Source organism: Podarcis filfolensis (genome assembly GCF_964270895.1).
Source record: "Podarcis filfolensis genome assembly, chromosome: 2".
Lineage (NCBI taxonomy): Eukaryota > Metazoa > Chordata > Lepidosauria > Squamata > Lacertidae > Podarcis > Podarcis filfolensis.
Window position 1 is genome coordinate 56,244,900 of NC_139605.1, and position 19,377 is coordinate 56,264,276.

At 48.0% G+C, this 19,377-nt stretch overlaps 1 protein-coding gene across 1 annotated transcript in view; it reads right to left on the reverse strand.

Moving 5' to 3' along the window:
• FGFR4 (fibroblast growth factor receptor 4) overlaps positions 1 to 17,735 on the reverse strand; it is a 48,661-nt gene extending 30,926 nt beyond the window's left edge. Inside the window, 3 exon segments of the mRNA XM_083603819.1 lie at positions 17,054 to 17,178; positions 17,463 to 17,605; positions 17,607 to 17,735. Coding sequence (XP_083459945.1) covers positions 17,054 to 17,178; positions 17,463 to 17,605; positions 17,607 to 17,720 — 382 coding nt within the window. The 5' untranslated portion in view covers positions 17,721 to 17,735.
• Between the last annotated feature and the right edge of the window lie 1,642 nt (positions 17,736 to 19,377).

Genomic DNA, 19,377 nt, shown 5'->3' on the forward strand with positions numbered 1-19,377 from the left:
CTTTTTGCTAGTAAAAATATGCTGCTAAACATGGGCTATGGAGTCAGTGGCAAAACTGCATGGCATCTTGTGCTGTCCCCCATCAACTGCTTCTAACAGGTCTAAGCCCTTGCTGCTGCTGCTGTTTTTTAAAGAGCAAAACATTTCTGGGTCTTCTGGAAGTTAAGAGCTTTCTTGATGCGAGTCCTGAACCGCAGCAGCTGCCTGATGGACATGGATAGGAGGCAGAGGGGATTGTGTAATTAGGCAGAGAAATAACAGAGGCAGAGAAGCGTATAATGTGCTCATATTCATCTCCAGGGCTTGTGTTTGCCGCTGGAAGTTCCATCGCGTCCGGACAGCAAAGCTTGCAGGCCTTGTTCTGAGGCTGCCTTCTGCATTCCAGCGTAGCCCTGTTGCTCGCATGCTTTGTCCACTAGCTCTGAGAGCAACCTGGATTTACAATGCAAATTACCCCACGGGTTATGCAAATCACGTTCTTCATAAAAGCCACATACATTGCCCTGGGGCAATCTGAGCCCATGCTTGGTTTTGCTCTGATCCCACAGGAAGTGCTGCACTGCCAGTAGGGGTCTGACACACAGAAAGCAATTCAACACAAGCGGCCCTTTATTATTATTAACAAACATTATGGCAGCTCCGAGGGGCCTCCGCTGAGATTGGCACTCAAGTGGCAGGGCACTGCATGCTACAAAGAAAGCCAAACACAATCCCTACCTCAAGGATCACACCAGCAAAGGACAGAAAGGGGGAAGGGCAAGGGCAAGGGCTGAGCATAAACTGCGGCTCAGGGAGGGGACACACATGGGTCAGCGGACACAGGAGGTTGGGGATGGGATCCAGAAGCAAATGACAGTGGAAAAGGTGGAGAGAACAGCAGCCTGCAGTGTTACTCCTCGGCTTAAGCAACCCGGGTGGAAAAGCTCAAGCTATATAAACTGTTTGACACTGGCGCGGCACAATCTCTCAGCAAATGCATGTTCCAAAACAAAAAGTTTATACAGTGCTAAGTGCTATAATTACTTTGAAATTCAGGAACTCTTACTCGCACGCAGACATCGGGTGCGCACATGCTCTGCCGCGCTCTCCAGAATAGAAGCACTATTTACGGAAATGTCCCAGACCCTGGGTGTTAGATAGGAGAATGATCTGTGCAATCTCTCCGCTGGGTAGATGGTGCATGGTGGGTTGTTTCCCCCCCTGTGATCTTTAAAGTGCTGTGGCCTGACACGCCAAAAGCACTGCAGTAAACAGCCCCTGCTTTGTTATTATTATCAGACATTATGACAGCACACAGGGCGCCATCTGGGCTTGATACACTGCATGGGCCTCCAGTGAACTACTCTGAGGCTAAGCACAGAAAGGGCAGGAGTACAGTCAGTCAGTGCCAGATGCAGGAACGGAGATATCTCTCTCTCTCTCTCTCTCTCTCTATATATATATATATATATGTCTCCCTGCATATATATATGTGCACATGCATGCCTTTTTGGGCCATAGCTTCAGCATTCCAGCATACTTTTATCCCTGCAGCACACTGCCCGCTTGCAATTATTGTATCAGTTACAAAACCATTATTAACTACGTTTGTATGTTATCGTACATCACATATTATTGTCATTTCATGCATTTTATTATGTTATTGTACTAGCATCATGGTCACTAGCTTCCACTGGGTGGAAAGGTAGGATACAAATTTAGCAAGCAAATACTCAAATGCATGGCTTCAACCATAGCTCCTGTCCCTGAACAATACCCAGCAGCATCCTGCGAGTGCTGCCCTTTTGGTACCTATCGCAATCCTAATCTCAGACTCAAGGCTATATATTTCCAACCCCTGGCCTGCTCATGATCACATAGTTCTGCAAGATTGATGTGTGTAATGCATGCTGAGTGCCATAAGCATATCAGTCCATGGATTGGGGTCATAGTTAAACTATGGAACTTGCTCCCACAAGGAGGCAGTGATGGCCGCCAACTTAGATGGTTTTAAAAGAAAACTAGAACCGTGTATGCTGCCTTCAGCTCATTGGAGTAAAAGCTGGGACATAGATGCTGTCAACCAACCAACCAACCAACCAACCAACCACTCCAAGCGCCATCAGGTAAAGCAGAACACAACCCTGCTCTTTGTCCCCTGAACATCTAGGAGAAAGGCTGGGAACACAGGAGGTTGCTCTCCACCAGATCAGCCTGCCTGTCCAGCTAGGCCAGTTTCATCTCCTCCACTCTGACGGGCAGGGTCTTAGGCTGAAGAAGTCTTTCCCCCCACCACCTGATGCCAAGTGCTGAACCTGGGACCTTTTACATGCAAAACATGGGCTCTGCCAGTGAGCTATTTATTACTTGCAAGGAAATCTCCCTGCCCCAGTTTTGTTATATAGGAGCATTCAGAGTGTGATTCTCCCACTTGCATTCCGAAGTGGTACAGTCTACTGCTACATGACCATGTAGTGTGTAGACCAGGGGATGTCTCCTCCTTTATCTTTCCTTGCTTTCCCTTTTCCAGTGGTGGACTTTGGGGTCTCAAATTTCAGCAGTGCCCTGTGTGACGCCAAAATTCAGCACCCATCCCGCCTCGTGCCTCCTAATCTTCATCATAGTTGTGGTGCTCCCAAGGCTCTGCGCCCAGTGCAAGCAAACCAGTCACACTCCCCTAAATCCGCCTCTGCCTTTTCACTCTGCTCTGCTCTTGGTGTTCTGTTTTGTCCTCTATTGGGCAGGGCAGAGAACCCTATTTGCCTTATTCTCCGTGTAGAACCCATCTGATTCAGCAGCACTAAGGAGTTCATGGAATAAATCCATTTTTTCCAGATTCTCCCAGGACAGCTATCCCTGGATGGAGGGTGGATGGGCTATGGACAGTCCATGCTGATGAGATGAACTCTGCACATGCCCAGGGGCCCTCTCTCCACATATTTCAGGGCTAAGGCCTAGCATTGAAATTACATTGTGTGTTAGCTGAACCGCAGGTCACCTTTAGCTCTGCTCTAACACATGAGCATTTTGCTCCACAGCCAATACAGTTTTCTCCAGCCTGGGAAAGAAGCTGCTACTAGCAGAATAGCAAGAAAGGTGATCTGGGAGGGAAAGAGCACACTGCTCACATTATATCTGTCTCTTTGCCTTTGCTCTGATTCAAGGTCTTGCGCATCGGGTCTACCTATCCTTCCTGTCCTTTATGGCGTGCCCTGTGGTGGAGGCAGCTTGTTTGCAAATTGCTGTTGTAAGTAGCTGGGTGTTATCACTGCCAGCAACACCATAAAGTGGCTGTGACCCTCATTAGAGGGTCTTTAAAGACTGCCATAAAAAACTAGGCAAATGTGGGAGCCTGGGGTTAAACAGCTCTAATCCCCCCACAGTAAACACATTGAGGCTGATTTCCTGTCATTGCAGTTAAAACTCGGAGCTCTCTGCTTGGGCTAATTGGACGCAGCAACCCCCTGGACACCACCTAGTACCATCAGGCTCGTGCCTCTAGTCCCGCCACCCAGACCAGGTTTCCCTTCCATCCTGCAGCATCTCAGCTGCTGTCGTGTAAAGCAGGGAGAAGAGCTTGCTACTTATTCTAGCACACATGCAAGGTGGCAAGAAATTTCTGTTTGGGGGTTGCTGGGATTCACATAAGCCGATCCTACGCATATTTCCTCAGGGGGGGAAACCTCTCTGGTTTTGTTCAAGCTAGCACAGCCTTGGAAGACACCATCAAAGTGATTGCTTTCTACCGGTCCCTTTTCAGATGCTCAAGACTGGAGATCTCCACACCATCCGTCTCCTCTCAATCTCTTCTTTTCCACTATACCTTATGAGCTGCTCAAGTTCAGGTCTTTGACATCAGCAGCACTGCAGCCTGCAAGCAAACTTCACTCAGACTTTTCTAGCTCCATCCCCTTGGTGGTGGTGGTGGTGGGGCAGTGGCACAGGAGTGTCTGCCCTGAACCAAGAGCCCCATAAGATGCCTAAGTATTTCTGCCTCCATAGAGTCAGAATTTCTACAGCTGACCAGTTTCCATCCGTACCAGGTAACAACACAACAGTCTGTGTTGAATTTGTGTCAGTCCAGGAAGTACAGTCAGGATATGAAAGACCAGCTGGACAGAATAAGAGGAACATGGAAGAGCTGCACAGGAACAGCTCCCAGGTGGAGGATCCAGTGGAGGATCTGGACATGCACATGTTACACCTGATTCCAGCCACTTTCTGCACACCATGCATAGTCTTATACACCTTTACCACTGTCCCCTGTAAACTAAAAAGTCCCACGTGTCCTCATAGGGGAGTTAGTTCCTCCAGTTTGGATATGTAAGGGCATCTCAATCAATCAGTCAATTTATTGTGCATAGCCAAAGGCCTTTACAATGTACTGCAGAGGGCAAGACAAGGTTTTCCTCTGAAATTGCATGACATACTCTATAAAAAAATTACAGCTTAAAAAGTTTACAGTATGAAATTTTAAAATTAGAGAGCATTAACATATTCAGAAAGGAGCTTCTTAGCTGCCAGAGCAAATTTGGCTTCCAGGTGTGTAATCTGTAGATCTTTATCAGCTATATCAGCTAGGTGCTTGACTGTCACCTCCTGGGGGGAATCGGCCTGAGAGGCAGTCAAGAACAAGTGATAATTTTTCCCCCTCTGGGCATTGAATATAAGGGGCAAAGGAGCAGGCAATGTAGGACATCCTCAACCTTTTTGCATCCATAAATGCACCCATATGGGGAATTCCCAGGTATCTCCCCTCTAAATATGCTGAGGGCATCTGTTGGAACCTTAGTTCAACAAACACCCTACGCACCTGTGGGAAAGTCTGTGTCTCAAGGTAATGGTGCCTTAAGTGGTTGATCTTGATTTGGGGGTACCAAACAGAATACTGGGCAGCCATAATGGATGCTCTATCTTGGTTGGCTGGCATCCTGATCAAAGATCCAATTTCTTAAGTCATGGGGACTGAGGGAAGGGCATCTCAGAAAGGATCCTTTCCCGGAGGTGTGGCTGTTTAAACTGAGAGTGGGCCAAAGCCCTGCCATTTTTTTTACTGTTCCCTTAGCCACTGTTTTGAGAAGGCTGGGTGGGGGTGGGGACATGATTTAGCTAAAATTGTCAGGAGTCAGAGGTGAGGCTTTCAGATTTCACAAAAGATGCCTTTACACAATCACTGTCTCCTTTAGTGACCTGATGTCCACACTCATCTTATGACGGCATGCGTGGTGTGGGTTGCCAAATTAAAGGAAAGCAGTAGCCTTGTTTTTCTCCCTGAGAATCCTGTGCATTTTGAATATCTGAAGTCATTGGCTCATGGACTTCTTGGGAATCAAAGAGGGGCCTTTCTAGCAGCGTAGCTATAGCTGCTTGGTCGTGATGCACGCCACGGAGCCTCCAAGGAGTCTGTCCACCGCTTCCCCCTTAGCTGTAGGATGGCTGAGGTGGAGACGGTGGGCTGATGCAAGCCTCACACTATCTTGGGCAGTGTGGAGCCTGCAGGCACCGAAGCCACCGCGTCACTCCCAGGAGAGATGTGTGGCTTGGGTGCACTGCATGACCCATGATAAGTGCCACCCCCTAGTGTACCCCCCAACCCCTAGCTACACATCTGGGTCTTTCAGCCTCCTAGCAGAGGATGGTTGCCACAGGAGAAAAGTGCTGCGTGAATGCACCCTAGAGACATCCAGCTCCTTCATTCTTTCCTTCCTTGGTAAATTCTTTATCATTATACTCATTCTTTGTGGTGAAGTCTCAAGTAATCAAAACGTTCAAAATCTGAACAGAGTACTGCAGCTGTGGTCTAACCAGTGCTGAGCAGAACGGAACAATCTTATAGGAGGATTATATCCGTGGGGCCAGACGCAATAATAATAATAAAAACAGCCTCAGAGTGGAGAGCACAAGGAATTATAGGAAGGATCTAATGGGATCAAGCTAGCGTTCAAGAAGTTTTAGTCCTGACTAGTGCCTGTGATGTTTGTACAAAGGGGAAATGGGCACATCTTTTTTGCACGTCTGGATATTTCAACTTGAGTTAGTCTCTCTCTGTGTAATGTTCACCTTGAATCATCACCACACCAGTTGTAATTGCATTTATATCCCACTTTTCCTCCAAGGAGCTCAAGGTAGCATACAAGTTTCTCCTCCTCTCCATTTCTGTATGTTGTAGGTTTCACAGCGGCTCCATTCATACTTGCGGGGCTGTGTTCCCAGACTAGCTCCGTCAGTTATGTTGTGGGGTGCCTCAGGCCACTATTTTGACTCCAATGCTATTTAACATATATAAGAAACTCTTGGGATCAGCCATTAGGAGATCTGGGGTGTAATGTCACCTATGACACTCAGCTCTATTTCTCAGAGTCAGTAGAGGTTGTGCATGACATGAGCTGTTTTCTGGGTATAGTGGTGAGATGGATGTGGTGAAGGGAAGCTGAATCCTGGTAAGGCTAAATGCTTGTGGCTGGGTGGTTCATAGATCTAGAATTTGGGAAGACTGTTCAGGATGCGGTTACGCTTCCTCTGAAAGCGGGTGTCTGAGGGCGCTTCTGAAACTATCACTGTCACTAGAGGAGCAAGTAATCTCGGTAGCTGCAAGGGTCTATTACCAGCTTCAGTTGGTGTCAAAACTCTGCTCTTACCTGGACAGGAATAGCCTAGCTGCTGTGGTTTGTGCACTGGGAACTTCCCATGTGGGTTACTATCACATGCTGTACATGGGATTGCCCTTAAGACTGGTTCTGAAACTGCAGCTAGTGCAGAATGCAGCAGCAACGGTCCTGTGTGTTGTACCTGGCTGTACTTGCATGTTACACTGTGGTGGCTGCCTGTCAGCTCCTGAGCCAATATTCAGAGGAGGCCCTGTTAGCGGTACTGCATTTTACAATATGTTGCTTGGCGACGACACAGAAACAGGCCTTCCTGTAGTGGTGCCCACTCTCTGGAACACTCTCCTCACCCCCACTTTACAGGAGGCACCCACAGAGAACACACTTGTTTACTCAGGCTTTCCCAGACTAGGTTATTGACCCATTTTAGATATTGGCTTGTATCCAACACTGGTCCTACTCAGAGTAGACGTGCTGAAGTTATCATACATGAGAAATTTAATGTCATTAATTTCAGTAGGTCTACTTGGATCAGATAAGCATAGAAGGTGATTCATTGTGCATCTCCCTGATGCTGTTTATCGTTTGCTGTTGATTTTATGTATATTTCAATACTTGTTTGATTTGATATGCTTTTAACATGTTAATGCTGGAATTTTATTTTGTAAACCATTTCAGGATACTTGGATTGGAAGTGGTCTGCCATCAAGCTTAATAAGCAAATATATATATGAAAGGTGCAGGAGCCCCACCCCCCACCGCTTTATGTCTCTGAACTGGCTTCTGTTTCATCCTTGATATACAAAGTGGGCATACTTTCAAACTACAGTGGTACCTTGGGTTAAGAACTTAATTTGTTCCGGAGGTCCGTTCTTAACCAGAAACTGTTCTTAACCTGAGGTACCACTTAAGCTAATGGGGCCTCCTGCTGCTGCCACGCTGCCGCCACACGATTTCTGTTCTCATCCTGAAGCAAAGTTCTTAACCCGAGGTACTATTTCTGGGTTAGCGGAGTCTGTAACCTGAAGCGTATGTAACCTGAAGCGTATGTAACCCAAGGTACCACTGTATTTCTGGGTTAGCGGAGTCTTTAACCTGAAGCGTATGTAACCCGAAGCGTATGTAACCTGAGGTACCACTGTAGTTAGCTGGTACAAATGTCCATATGGCATTTCCCCTATTCTATGATAGTTCAGTTGTTAGAGCAAGAAACTCGCACCCTCAGGGTTGTGAGTTCCAACCCCACGTTGGGCAAAAAGATTCATGCACTGCAGGGGTTGGACAAGATGGTCCTTGTGGTCCCTTCCAACTCTATGGTTCTATTATTTGAGATGGCAGAGAAGGCTGTGGAGAGTGGATGTGTTTCCATGCTCCATTTCAAGTTTCAGCTGCAACATTACGAGGATGTTATGTGGGATGGCTGCAGGAGCAAACATGGACCACTTAGATATTTGTGGAAAATGGAGAGGTATATACACGCTTTTCAATAAATAAAATAAACAAGAAGTACATGACTGGGGGTTGGCTCGTATTCTCTAACAACAGAAGAACTGAGTATCAGACCAACTGCTTGCTAGTGCGACATCGTAAGACAGGGCTGCCTAAGGGAAACCTGCAAGTGGGACATGAGCACAAAAGCCTTCTCCCTACTTGCTGTTTCCAGCAACTGGGATTCAGAGACATGCAGTCTTTGACAGTGGAGATAGAACATAGCTATCCTGGCTAGTAGCCATTGACAAACTTATGCTCCATGGATTTGTCTAATTCTCTTTTAAAGCCATGCACGTTGGTGATCGTCACTATGTCTTGTGGCGGCAAATCCTATAGCTTAATGCACCCAAGAAGAGGCCATCACTTTTGTTGGGATACTACAAGAAGAGTTGGAGAAGTGAGCACCACACAGACATAGGGACCCACCTCTAAGTTCTTCACTGTCAAGTCCTGTCCACTTTTCAAAGCTTGACCTTGGCAAGCATTTTTCATGGTCCAAATTCATCTTAACAATCCAGTAGGTCCTTCACAGGACCTATTTTCTAAAACCAGGTCAGTTCTGTGAAGTCCTGGGAAACTGGGCCCTTCCAGGCATTCACAAAGGCCATGCAAAGCTTGCAGGAGGCCTCCCTCCTGAGTGTTTAACAGGCGATGGGCAAGTAAGGCTGGGTGTTTGCTGAGGGGCAGTGGGAGGGGAGTGTCTTAAGCTGGATGGAATTTGTTTGATTCGGACAGCTCAGTGTAAACAACCAGGGAGGGGGACAGTGGGGGGGATGGGTAGGGAAAGCACACTCCTTTAACATCTCTCTCCCTGATCTGTATTTATCTACACCCCATTGGGATGAACACGAGGGGACAGAGTGTGTGAGGGAATGCAGGGCCTAGTGGATAATCCCGGGGTTCAGCTGGCTTTCCTTCTACAGCAAAAAATAAATAAATCAATGGACCTCCCAAATATCTATGTGGGGCGGGGAAGATAGATAAGATAAAAGGCTTATAGTGAGTCAGACCATTGGTCCACCAACTCCGTACTGTCTTATCTCTCTGAGGTTTCAGGCAGGAATCCTTCACAACTTTACCAAGGTTGGACCGGGGGCCTTTTGCACACAAGGCATCAGCTCCGCCACTGAATCAGTCATTCCCAGCAAAGTTGAGCCAGTTTAGGAAGCTAGCAGGCCACTCCCAAATGGGAACAGAAGCCTTCCTAGGTATCTGGGATGAGCCACATACATGTTAGATGTATGTGGGATATTTTTTTTAAAGCAGCCTCAAGAGATGGAGGAGTACAGGGGAAAGCTACTTATAGAATCACAGAACTAAAGAGCTGGAAGGGACTCTGGGGGTCATATAGTCTAACCCCTGCAATGCAGGAATCCCAACTAAAGCATCTGTGTCAGCTGGCCGTTCAACCTCTGCTTAACCTGATTCTGCTCCGAATGCTGTCTCTGGATCTCTTTCCCCCACCCCTCCCTCCATGAGTTACTGGAAACAGTTTTAGGAATATAGAAAGCCGCCTCGCACAAAGTCAGTGGTCCATCTAGCTCAGCAATGTCCACACTGACTGGCAGTGGCTCCCTAGGGTTTCAGACCCGGCGCATTCCCAGCCCTACCTGGAGATGTCAGGGATTAAACCTGGGACCTGCTGTGCATGCAGAAGGTCCCAGGTTTAATCTGCCACTGAGATGCAGCCATTCCACAGACAACGAACACCAGAAAAAAGCCCTGCTGGATCAAGTCAAATGCCTGCTTCACCCAGCATCCTGTTCTCACAGCAGCCAACCAGATGCCCATGAGAAGTCTGCAAGCAGGACCTGAGCACCACGGCACTCGCCCCACTTGTGATCCCAGCAGCTGGTATTCAGAGGCAACCTGCCACCAACAGTGGAGGTGGAACAAAGACATTGTGGCCAGTTGCCATTGATAGCTTTTATTCTCCATGAATTTGTCTACTCCTCTTTTTAAGTCAAGTTGGTGGTTACCACTACTTCTTATGGGAGCAAAATTACGTGCAGCTGTTAAGCAGCCTTCCCTTTCATCCCCGCTCTCAAAATGGCAAGTTTCTGAAGCTGCTTTTCAATTAATACTGTATATAATTTGCCCCTCTTGCTCTCCCCTTTGCATTATAGTCTGGTGTGAGTCCCTTCATCAGCCCATTCTTTGCAATGCAGCAAATTGGTCCATCATGGCTCCCCCAAAAGTATAAAGCAGGACAGTATGCACTAAGAAGAAAGAGTTAGTGAGCCAGATCCCCACATCATGGGTGTGTTTTAAAACCCAGATTTTTCCTTTTTTTCTGAGGATAAAGATGTGGTTTCTCTTAACACTCCTTTCCTCCACTGTTCCAAATGTGGGTATCAGTTACAGTATTATTAAATCTTCCTGATTTAATGTGAGGGAGGTGTTGCTCTTTAGTTCAGCACTTACTACAATAAACATGTTTTCTTTTCTTTTTAAAATTCAGCTTAACAGAGTGAGGCTTCTGCTCTGACTTTTTTCCAGCACTCGCTTGATGGGACAGTAGCACTCAGTCCCAGAGAGACTCTGCTACTGTTTTCCTGTTGGCAAAGGTTGGGAAACAGTCAGAAAGTGGTAAGAAGCAGGTTCCCCTCTGTTCGTCCAAAGTTTCCCATCTGCTGATCCTTGTTGAACATAAGTGTTTAACGAGCACTTTGTTCCTGTTGCCAAGCAGCAGATTGAAAGACGATGTTATTTTCATGCACCATGATGTCATCATGGTGCAATACTGGCGTTGCAAACTCTTGTGATATTAGCACATGTCTAGAGTAATTTAATGTTTCTGTCTTTCCTGGTTAGACAAGCTGAGCACAAATCAAAGGAGCAGAACTCAAAGCCAAAAGCATCAGCACCCTAGCCATTAATTCCCAGTTCTGGATGTGAAAGGTTTTCAACCACAGTTCCCCAAAAGGTTGGGATTGTTCCTGCCATGTACATTTTCTGGGGTTGGAACTCTTTTCTGTCCCACAGATGGGCTGCAAAGAGACCTGGGTGCAGTCCAGCTGCAGGACAACAAACACCATTCTCAATTGCTTCTCCCCCGCTCCTTTTTAAAATGAAAAATAAAATCATTGCTTCACTTTCTTTCGGGCCACGCAGAGAGCAGCAGATGTGGCCATCATCGCCCTAAGCCAGCACTCTGACCTCAGCAGAGCAAAGGGCAGGCAGCTGCTGTGACAAGTGGATGGGATGGGGGTGGAGGGGGGGGATAGTGGGAGGCACTTCAAAGCCCTAAGTTGTTGGCGATCTTCAGAGGCGAGTAGGGCCAAGAGGAGGACAGGCTGCTCAGGGAGGGTCTGGCTCAGCATCGTCTTCTGGGGTTTGTGCTCTCAAGCTGAGGCATAAGGGGAAAGGGTTTAGAAAGAGCCTGGCCTGTACTCTGCCCTTATCCCTGCCAGCCAGCATCCATTCAGAGGAACCCAGATCCCTTTGCAACACAACAGCAGCAGCCTCCATGTGCTCAAGAGCTTCCCAATGCACCTTTGTCCACCAGGGATCCCTGAGAGAGGTCCCTCCTTTCCACAAAAATCTTATGGCAAAAGGCAGCCCATACATCAAGCCATGTGAACAGAGAATGAAACGCCACAGAATAAGAGCCTGGGGGGTGGGGGTGGGGGGAGAGAGAGACAAAGTCAGTCCTGACCAGGTCAAACCACAATGCCTTTGGAACTGAAACTACACTAGGCTACACCCCTCGGCAAGAGATAATCCAAGGAGCTTTGTTAAACATTAATCAAGACCTGCACATTTAAGCACAACTCCGTTCATTGAATCTAATGGGTGCACTGGCAGCTCTCAGTCTCTTTGCTCTGGAGCAGGCTTTTAGAAAACAGTAGGCCTGCTCTGGAAGGGTTGGTTTGATGATCACAGCTGGACTGAGGCTCTGCATTTAAAAGGATGTCATGGGGAAGGAGGGGACACTGTTTATCAGGCCAGGAAAGAAAATAATAGGTTTAAACAGCAGGAATGTAGATTTAGCGAGGGGAGACCTCACTAAATAAGGCAGGTTTAACTGCAAAAAAAGCTACCTAAATGGCGGTTGTGGGATGTCTTTTCTCAGGTCTCGAGAAAATGCTGGACTCGCACTGACATTAGCATTTTACTTAAGAAACAGAGCCAAGCGAGATGACCACTGTAATTGGGCTTGACATCATTAAAGACATCACATGGAGGCTTTCAACTACACCATCCTGAGGCATCAGTTTTCAGAATTAAAATAAAATAGATGCAGCCCGTGTCCTGGTCTCTTGAATGAATGTGTGGCTCTGGATCAAATGACTTACAGGGATAGTTCCCAACTTTTCACAATTGATCCTAAAGTCACCTTTTAGTCGAAAGTCACCTTTTACCAATGCTGTCATTGTGTGATGGAAAGTTGATTTTTACATGCACATATGTACATCATAGTCAGAAGAGCTGGTGCATTCAAGTTACAGAAGCAGGAAAAGATGCTTGAAGACTACAATCCTTTGGGAACACTTAAGTGGGAGCAAGTAAGGGCTGTTTTGGAGTAAATGTTCACTGGATCAAGTGGTGCATGCCACTTGTGAAAATGACTTCAGAGTACTAGGTGGCAAATTTGGCTCTCTGGTTCCAAGAGCAGTGTTACTCGTACCTTGAATATGCTGGAGACTTCCACCTGACTCCTACAAAATGCCATCCTGGTTGACACCAGCGGAAGGAAATTTAAACCAGCGGCAAATCTAGCACTTTGCCAGCTATCCGAGCAATGGCAATTTGGCTAGGCATTTCAGCTTATTGAATCCCTGGGCAAAGCTGCTTTGCACCAGGTGTGATTACAGCCCAACTGGCATGAGCTGAAGGTGACAGGCCTTTCTTTTAGGTAAGCAATGACCCCCTATTCATTACAGAAAGAACACTCCCTGGCACCAGAGGGTGGTTTAGCCTGCCTGCGGATGTAGCCATGCACTTCTGGATTACAGCAGCTGCTGGGTATGAATGTTATCTGTGCCCCTGGAGACAGCATTGCATCCTGTGATTTGCAAACTGCACAGTTCGCAGAGGGGCATCCGCAGCCAAGCCGTTATGTTCAAACAGATAATTGGGGCCTTTACACGAAGGCTCCCAGTGCAACCGCCAACTCAGGAGAGGAAATTAAGGGAGCACAGCTATTTGGTGGGGAAAGCCAAAACACAAGCCAGCATCTTTTCCATTGCAATTGCCGGCTCAGTCACCCTGTGGCTGGCTCCGTCTCTGCCTAGAGGAGGATCAGAGAGTCTTCCTTCTCCTTCGGGAAGCTGCCAGCAGCCCTTGTCTCTCTCCCATCCTGGATCCAAGTGGCTCTCAGCAGGCGAGCCCCTCCTCCTTCCCCCTATCCAATTATAACCAGCTTTCTAATCATTTGTTTGGAGCTGAAGCCAGGCGCCTGTGGCTGAGCTCAGGGGTGGGAGAGAAAGGGGGGCACGCGAGGAGGGGAGTGGGGGGTGCTTTCCCCCATCTCTTCTTTTTCCTGGATTGCTGCTGCTGTTGCCCACAGAGTGGCTGAGTTTTCTCTTGCCTGTTCCTGCATGGCCTGTGCCTGCCCTTGGATGGGTACTGCCACTCTGGCTGGGGAGGAGCAAAGGGTCTGCTCTTTGGGAATGGGAGACGAAGGCTGCTTGTGGCTCTGGAGTCTTTCCTTGGACCAGCCAGCTCTGGCTACTGCTCACTACCCTTAGGGCCTCACCCCAGTGGGACATGTGGGCTCCCAGCCCAGCTGCTTCCACCCTTACTAATTTTTCACTCTGTGATGGAGAGCCTGCTCTAAGCTGCTGGCCTCTCACCCTGGCTTTACAGCCAGCTAATGGGCCATACTCAGAAGCAGTGGGTGATTTTAGACTCCTTTAAATGAAAAAAAAAAATTGCCTCCAATTTAATAAACACCCATGCTGGTGGGGGGGGTGGCGTAAAGTAGGAGCGGAAGTCCATATTCCCCAAACTGTTTGTCCATGTGACTGTTAGGGCTTGTTATTCCCCTTCCTGAGCTGCATAGCCCATCATGGAGGATATAGTCGCTGTAAAAAGCAGACTTAAAAAGAACATCATGACTTTGCTGAATGTAGGATTGCCAGCTTTTTTATTGGCCTCTGCTCCTGTACCATTGACAGCAGCTTGCCCTGCAAACATTAGCAGGAGGTCATGCTTAGCTCTTCACATTTCTGCAGATCAAACTGCTGCTAGAGTACAGGAGCTGTCTAGGCAAATTATGCATCTGATCAGTTGGCAACCTTAACTGCAAGAAATATTTCGGGGATGGAAACCAGTCTTGTTAGTCGTAATGGATCCATAAAGAATTAAAGCAAACTTTCCAGGTGGGGGAAGACTCTTCAAAAGGGTGTGAGACACCATTGGCTTTAGCATGTGTGAACGAAGACTTGCTGTGCCTAATAATGTGGGTGGGTGGAACAAGCTCATAATGTGACTGATACTGCTGTGAGCTACTGTATGAATGCCATGGGAAAGAGTGTGCAGATCCCCTTCCCTGCAGTTCCTGAACTGCCACTTGACTTGCCAACCCTTGGCATATAGGGTTGCCAATTTTTTTGACTGGTCCCTGATCTTGTGACATTAACGGCTGCTTGATCTGCAGACATTAGCAGATTATCATCTTCAGCTTTGTCTGCTAGTTTTTGGCAACCCCACCAGCATACTCCCTTTTGGTATAGTGCCAACAGAGTCCCTCTTAATGCCATTTCCTCGGCTCTGCAATGGGTTCTCCCTCAGCTTAGGCATCCCATCTGTCGACAGCACACTGCGTTGCCGAGAACCTCTGCCTCCAGGCCACCCAGCGAGGGTCTAGCAAAGCAAAGGGCCTAGCTCTAGATGCTGCAGGCTCAGGGCTTGGATGTGGTCTCTTCCTCTCTCCTCCCCTGCAAGAGGGGCCAGGGCTGGGGCATTGCTCCTGATTTATAGTACATAACTGCAGTCAAACAAAAAGCCCTTCATGGCAGCGCGGCAAGCTTGCTGCCTCCCTGGTTTCAGCACATACCAGCGTCACCACATCCCTCTGACCACAACCCCCTTCCCGTGCACCCCCCTGCCGTGTCCCACAGCTCAGCACAACAGGGAATTGTGCACTGAGACCCTCCATCTACTCTCCGCTCTCCCCAGATGCAAACAGCTAACCCCACCTCGCAAACAAAATACTCACTGCTGCTACACAAGCTCCATATCCCACCCAAACATCAGCCCTCAAATACCAAGCACTCTCCTCTGACTATCCAAACACTTTCTAGGTTGTCAGACCTGCTACTTCCCAATATGCAGCCAATCCTGCACTATAGCCTCACATTTCCTCCTTGAAATACAAACACAAATCTCATATCCCGATCTATCATTCCTTCTCTCCCCCGCCCACCTAAATAACATTATGGTCCAGCACAAATTCTATGCACCTCTGTCCCCAAACATCTCATAAGTACCTCTGCTCACACACATATTCTTTTCAGTGAGAACTCTCTCGCTGCCAGAAAAAACAAACAAACATAAACAAATAAATGTTTTCAGATCTGAAAATGCAGAGCCAGGGGGATCATAACTTTATTGGGACTAAGGCTGCAATTCTATTCCCACTTGTCCTGGTAACTCAATGGAACTTTCTTCTGAGTAGACAAGTATAGAGTTGCCGTAAATAATGTTGGCAATACAAGTAAACTTTAAAATAAGACAGAATCCTTTGTTTAGCAGGTTTTCAAGGAAAAGAAAAAGCTACAAATGAATTTTCATGTGAAAGGGTTGCGCTTGGCTTTGTAGTCCAAGGTGAGATCTCTTGTGGGTTCCATAGACCTTAAGTGTCCTGAAATCCAGTATGTGATCGATGTTTTATTTCCAAAATGAAAGTTGCTAGGGCTGAAACCTACCTTGAAACCACTCCTTTAACCTTGGATGTATGGAGGGCAAAGTACTCTGCACAGGCTCAAAGACACTCCTCATAACTACTTCACAGGCTCAAGGACTGATAGGTTCTTCCTTTTCTCTACAAGTTAAGGGTACACCCAATCAGAAACGGGCCCACAAACTGCTTTAGTCACCCTGTTGTTTTACTGGGAAAAGTACGGGACAAGTGTGACCATGTACTCTTTGACAATAGCTTGTGAAACCATCATGACAATGCTGAATGAGGTCATCTGGAAATTTGGAATCAGGTACCATGGAGTACGTAGCTGATACCTATTTCTCCTTTACATCTGATTTAAGTCAGGCAGTGGAAGCGCTACATCAGCATCAGGCATCAGTAATGGGACTGGATGTGGCCTAATGCAGAGAGAGCATTATGGGTCATTGTCTCAGAGAAGATGCATTCTGGACAGTGTTTGACACATGAGTGTTTGATCAGTGTTTGACAAATCCAGCTGTGTCACTGGCAGCTCATGTGCCTTTCATGGGATGGAATGCCTTCCACCATCTAAAGCTGGTACAGTCCATCCCAGATAGAGAAAACTTAGCCAAGTTAAGCCATGTGCTACAAACCTCCAGATCAGACTACTGTAATGTGTTGCAAAGGCCTTCTTTCCCCCCTAGCTAGAGTTCAAGGTGTAATATTATACATAGCTCTCCATCCTCTTAATTTATATCTGCAACAACCCTGTGAGGTAGGTTAGGTTGAGATCCTGCGACTGGCCTAAGGTCACCCAGTGAACTTCATGACTAGTTGGGGATTTGAACCTTGTCTCCCAGGTCCTAGTGTGACACCAGGGGTGCCAACCTGAATAAAATATTGGGGGCGGGGAAGCAAGCCCTGCTCCACCTAAGTGTTCACATGCCACGCTGCATACACACCATCTGAATGGCAATGCTCATAAACTGGGGGGCAACCCCCCAAATATTTTATTGGGGGACACGAAGGGACCTCGAGCCCTAGGAGTTGGCTCCTATGTGTGACTGTCTTAATTACTACTCCTTTTAAGCCTCTTGAGGACGGTATGTTTATTTCTCTCTTTCCCCCGCAAATGCTGCTGTTGTACCTGCTGTTTTCACTTCCGACATCGTTTCTTTCTCGGCTTTATTGATTTCATTTGCGATTGCTGCCTGTGGGCCGCCGCTCTGGAAATGCTTGCATTGACTGGAGGCCGACGGGGAGGAAATAAATCTGCAAAATAAATACCTCAGTCAACGAACCATGCCGGCGCGCCTGCCTGCCTGCTCGCTCGCACATCCCGCCCACGCCTCCTCCTTCCCCCTCCAGGCGCCCGGTCCCCGCGCGAAGGACGAGCCCTTGCTTCCCCTCCGTCCCCTCCTCGAAGGCCTCGGTCGGCAGCCGCGCGGGATTCCCCGCGCTAGGGACGCGCTTGGGCCGCGCAGGCGGGAGGGAGGCGGGCTGGCAGCGTCTGGCCGAGGCCTAGCTGAGGATGCTGAAACGCTTGTGTCACTAACCGCGAGAGACACGGCGTCTCCGGCACCGGAGGAGTCGCAGCCAGGCGCCTTGTCGTGCGGGATGGGGGTCGCTCGGAGGGGACTGGCTTCGCCTGCCACACATATGGGGAGGAGGAGGAAGGCCCAGTGCGGGAAAGGGGGGGGCGCCAAAGCGGAGAGATTTGGCGTGGGGGCTCTTGATGAAACCCAGACCGACGGTTCTGAAGGACAAAGTTGGGGGTGGTGCGGGTAGGTGGGTAAGGCAGAGAGAAGCTCCATTCTGCGTTTTCTCTGCGCCAAATCGGGGCCCTTGCCCACCACCACTCTACTAGGGCTCCTCCGTGTGCATCGCACAGCGGGATCCTGTGCTCAGTGAGGCTTTTCTTTCTAGGAAGGGTGCTTAGGGTTGCAGCCTCTGCAATGATTGATCTTCTTGAGGGCAGGAGTGGGAGGGCATTAGGACTTCCACTCGCTCAGCTCTTCCCTCCCGCTCCAATCCCCAGAAAACAGCTGCAGGCAGAAGTTCAACACATGGTGCAACTCCAGCCTGGGACAACTACACATGACCAATTCCCTCCTGCTTTAGTTTTCGGATGGGGGTGGGTCAGGGAAACAGCCTGAAGGCTGAGTGAGAGGTATGTGACACTGCATGCTTGCAGGGTGAATTGTCACTCCAAAGTAATACAGGGTCCTGGATCTCATCCTCCTCAGGTTAAGCTGTGCTTTTTCTTTGGCAAAGACATTCCAACTCCAAGGGTGTAACTGCAGCTAGGGATTCCTGCAGGCTTCACCTGCAACCACTTTCTGGTACCTTTCCTGTGAAGCTATTCCGAAAGGGGTGCCTTTGAACATGTGATGAGTGCTTTCCTACCACCACTGCTTAAACACAGCCAGCCAGTCCCACATCTGAGATGAAACACTCTCAAGGATGACTTTCTCAGTCTTACCAAGTTACGCCTGCATTGGCTGCCTGCCCATGGTGTTCTGGCTGGGTGCTGGCATAAGAGAGCACAGGGTTTAGCTTTGCATGCCAAAGAGAGCTTGGCAGTGGTGTGTTAAAAGCGCCAGCGTATGGTGGCAGTTAACCAGTTAACCTGGCTTAACCACATTAGAATTCTCTTTAAACAAAAAACAAAACAAAACCTATAATTGTTAAAGTAATGAATTTAACTGGATTTTTTCTTTTTAAAAAATCAGTACAGAATAAGGATATGGTCATTATTCCACTTTAACTAAAACATAATTATAAGAACATGACCATGTACGTATATGAGTATCATAAGTTAGATGTGGTTTTATGCTGGTGTTTCTGTATGTATGCATATATCTGTATATAAATGCTCCTGTGTATCATCATGAAAAGGAATAGTGTTTTGTGTGCAGTTGTGTGTGTGTGTACATCTCTGTTCAAGTGTACACATACGGGGTAGGTAAGCACAGCACCCTCTGAAAGTATAGATGTGTGGTGGTGGCCTAAGTTAGCTTGTGTTTGATGGAACAGCAGAGTTGTGTGTGTGTGTGTTTTATTCAGATCAGTATGCAAGGGGAAGGCAGCCTGGAACAGAGTACTGTGTGGGGGGAGGGGGCTAACCACTCAGCCCTGCCCCTGTACAGTAGGGCCTGCCCCCAGCTATGAAAGCCCCCGTGTCTGGCTGCCAAAGTAGCGAGCCTGCCTGGTGCCAACAATATTTCTCTTGGCCAGTGGCTGGGCTTCAGGGAACACAGAGCCCTTGTAGTAGACTCACTCCGGCTGCCTGTGTCCCTGAATCCCACCGGGGTTGCACCTGTAGGTGGAACAGCGGCACTAGAGGGCTCTTTCCTTCTGGAAGTTTCTCTTGGCGTCTTCTGAAACCCATTGTTTTTAGGCACAGGCTCTCTTTTTTGGTACCCAAGTCAGCCTCCTCATTCCCCATCACCTCATGCCTTTTCATACAGC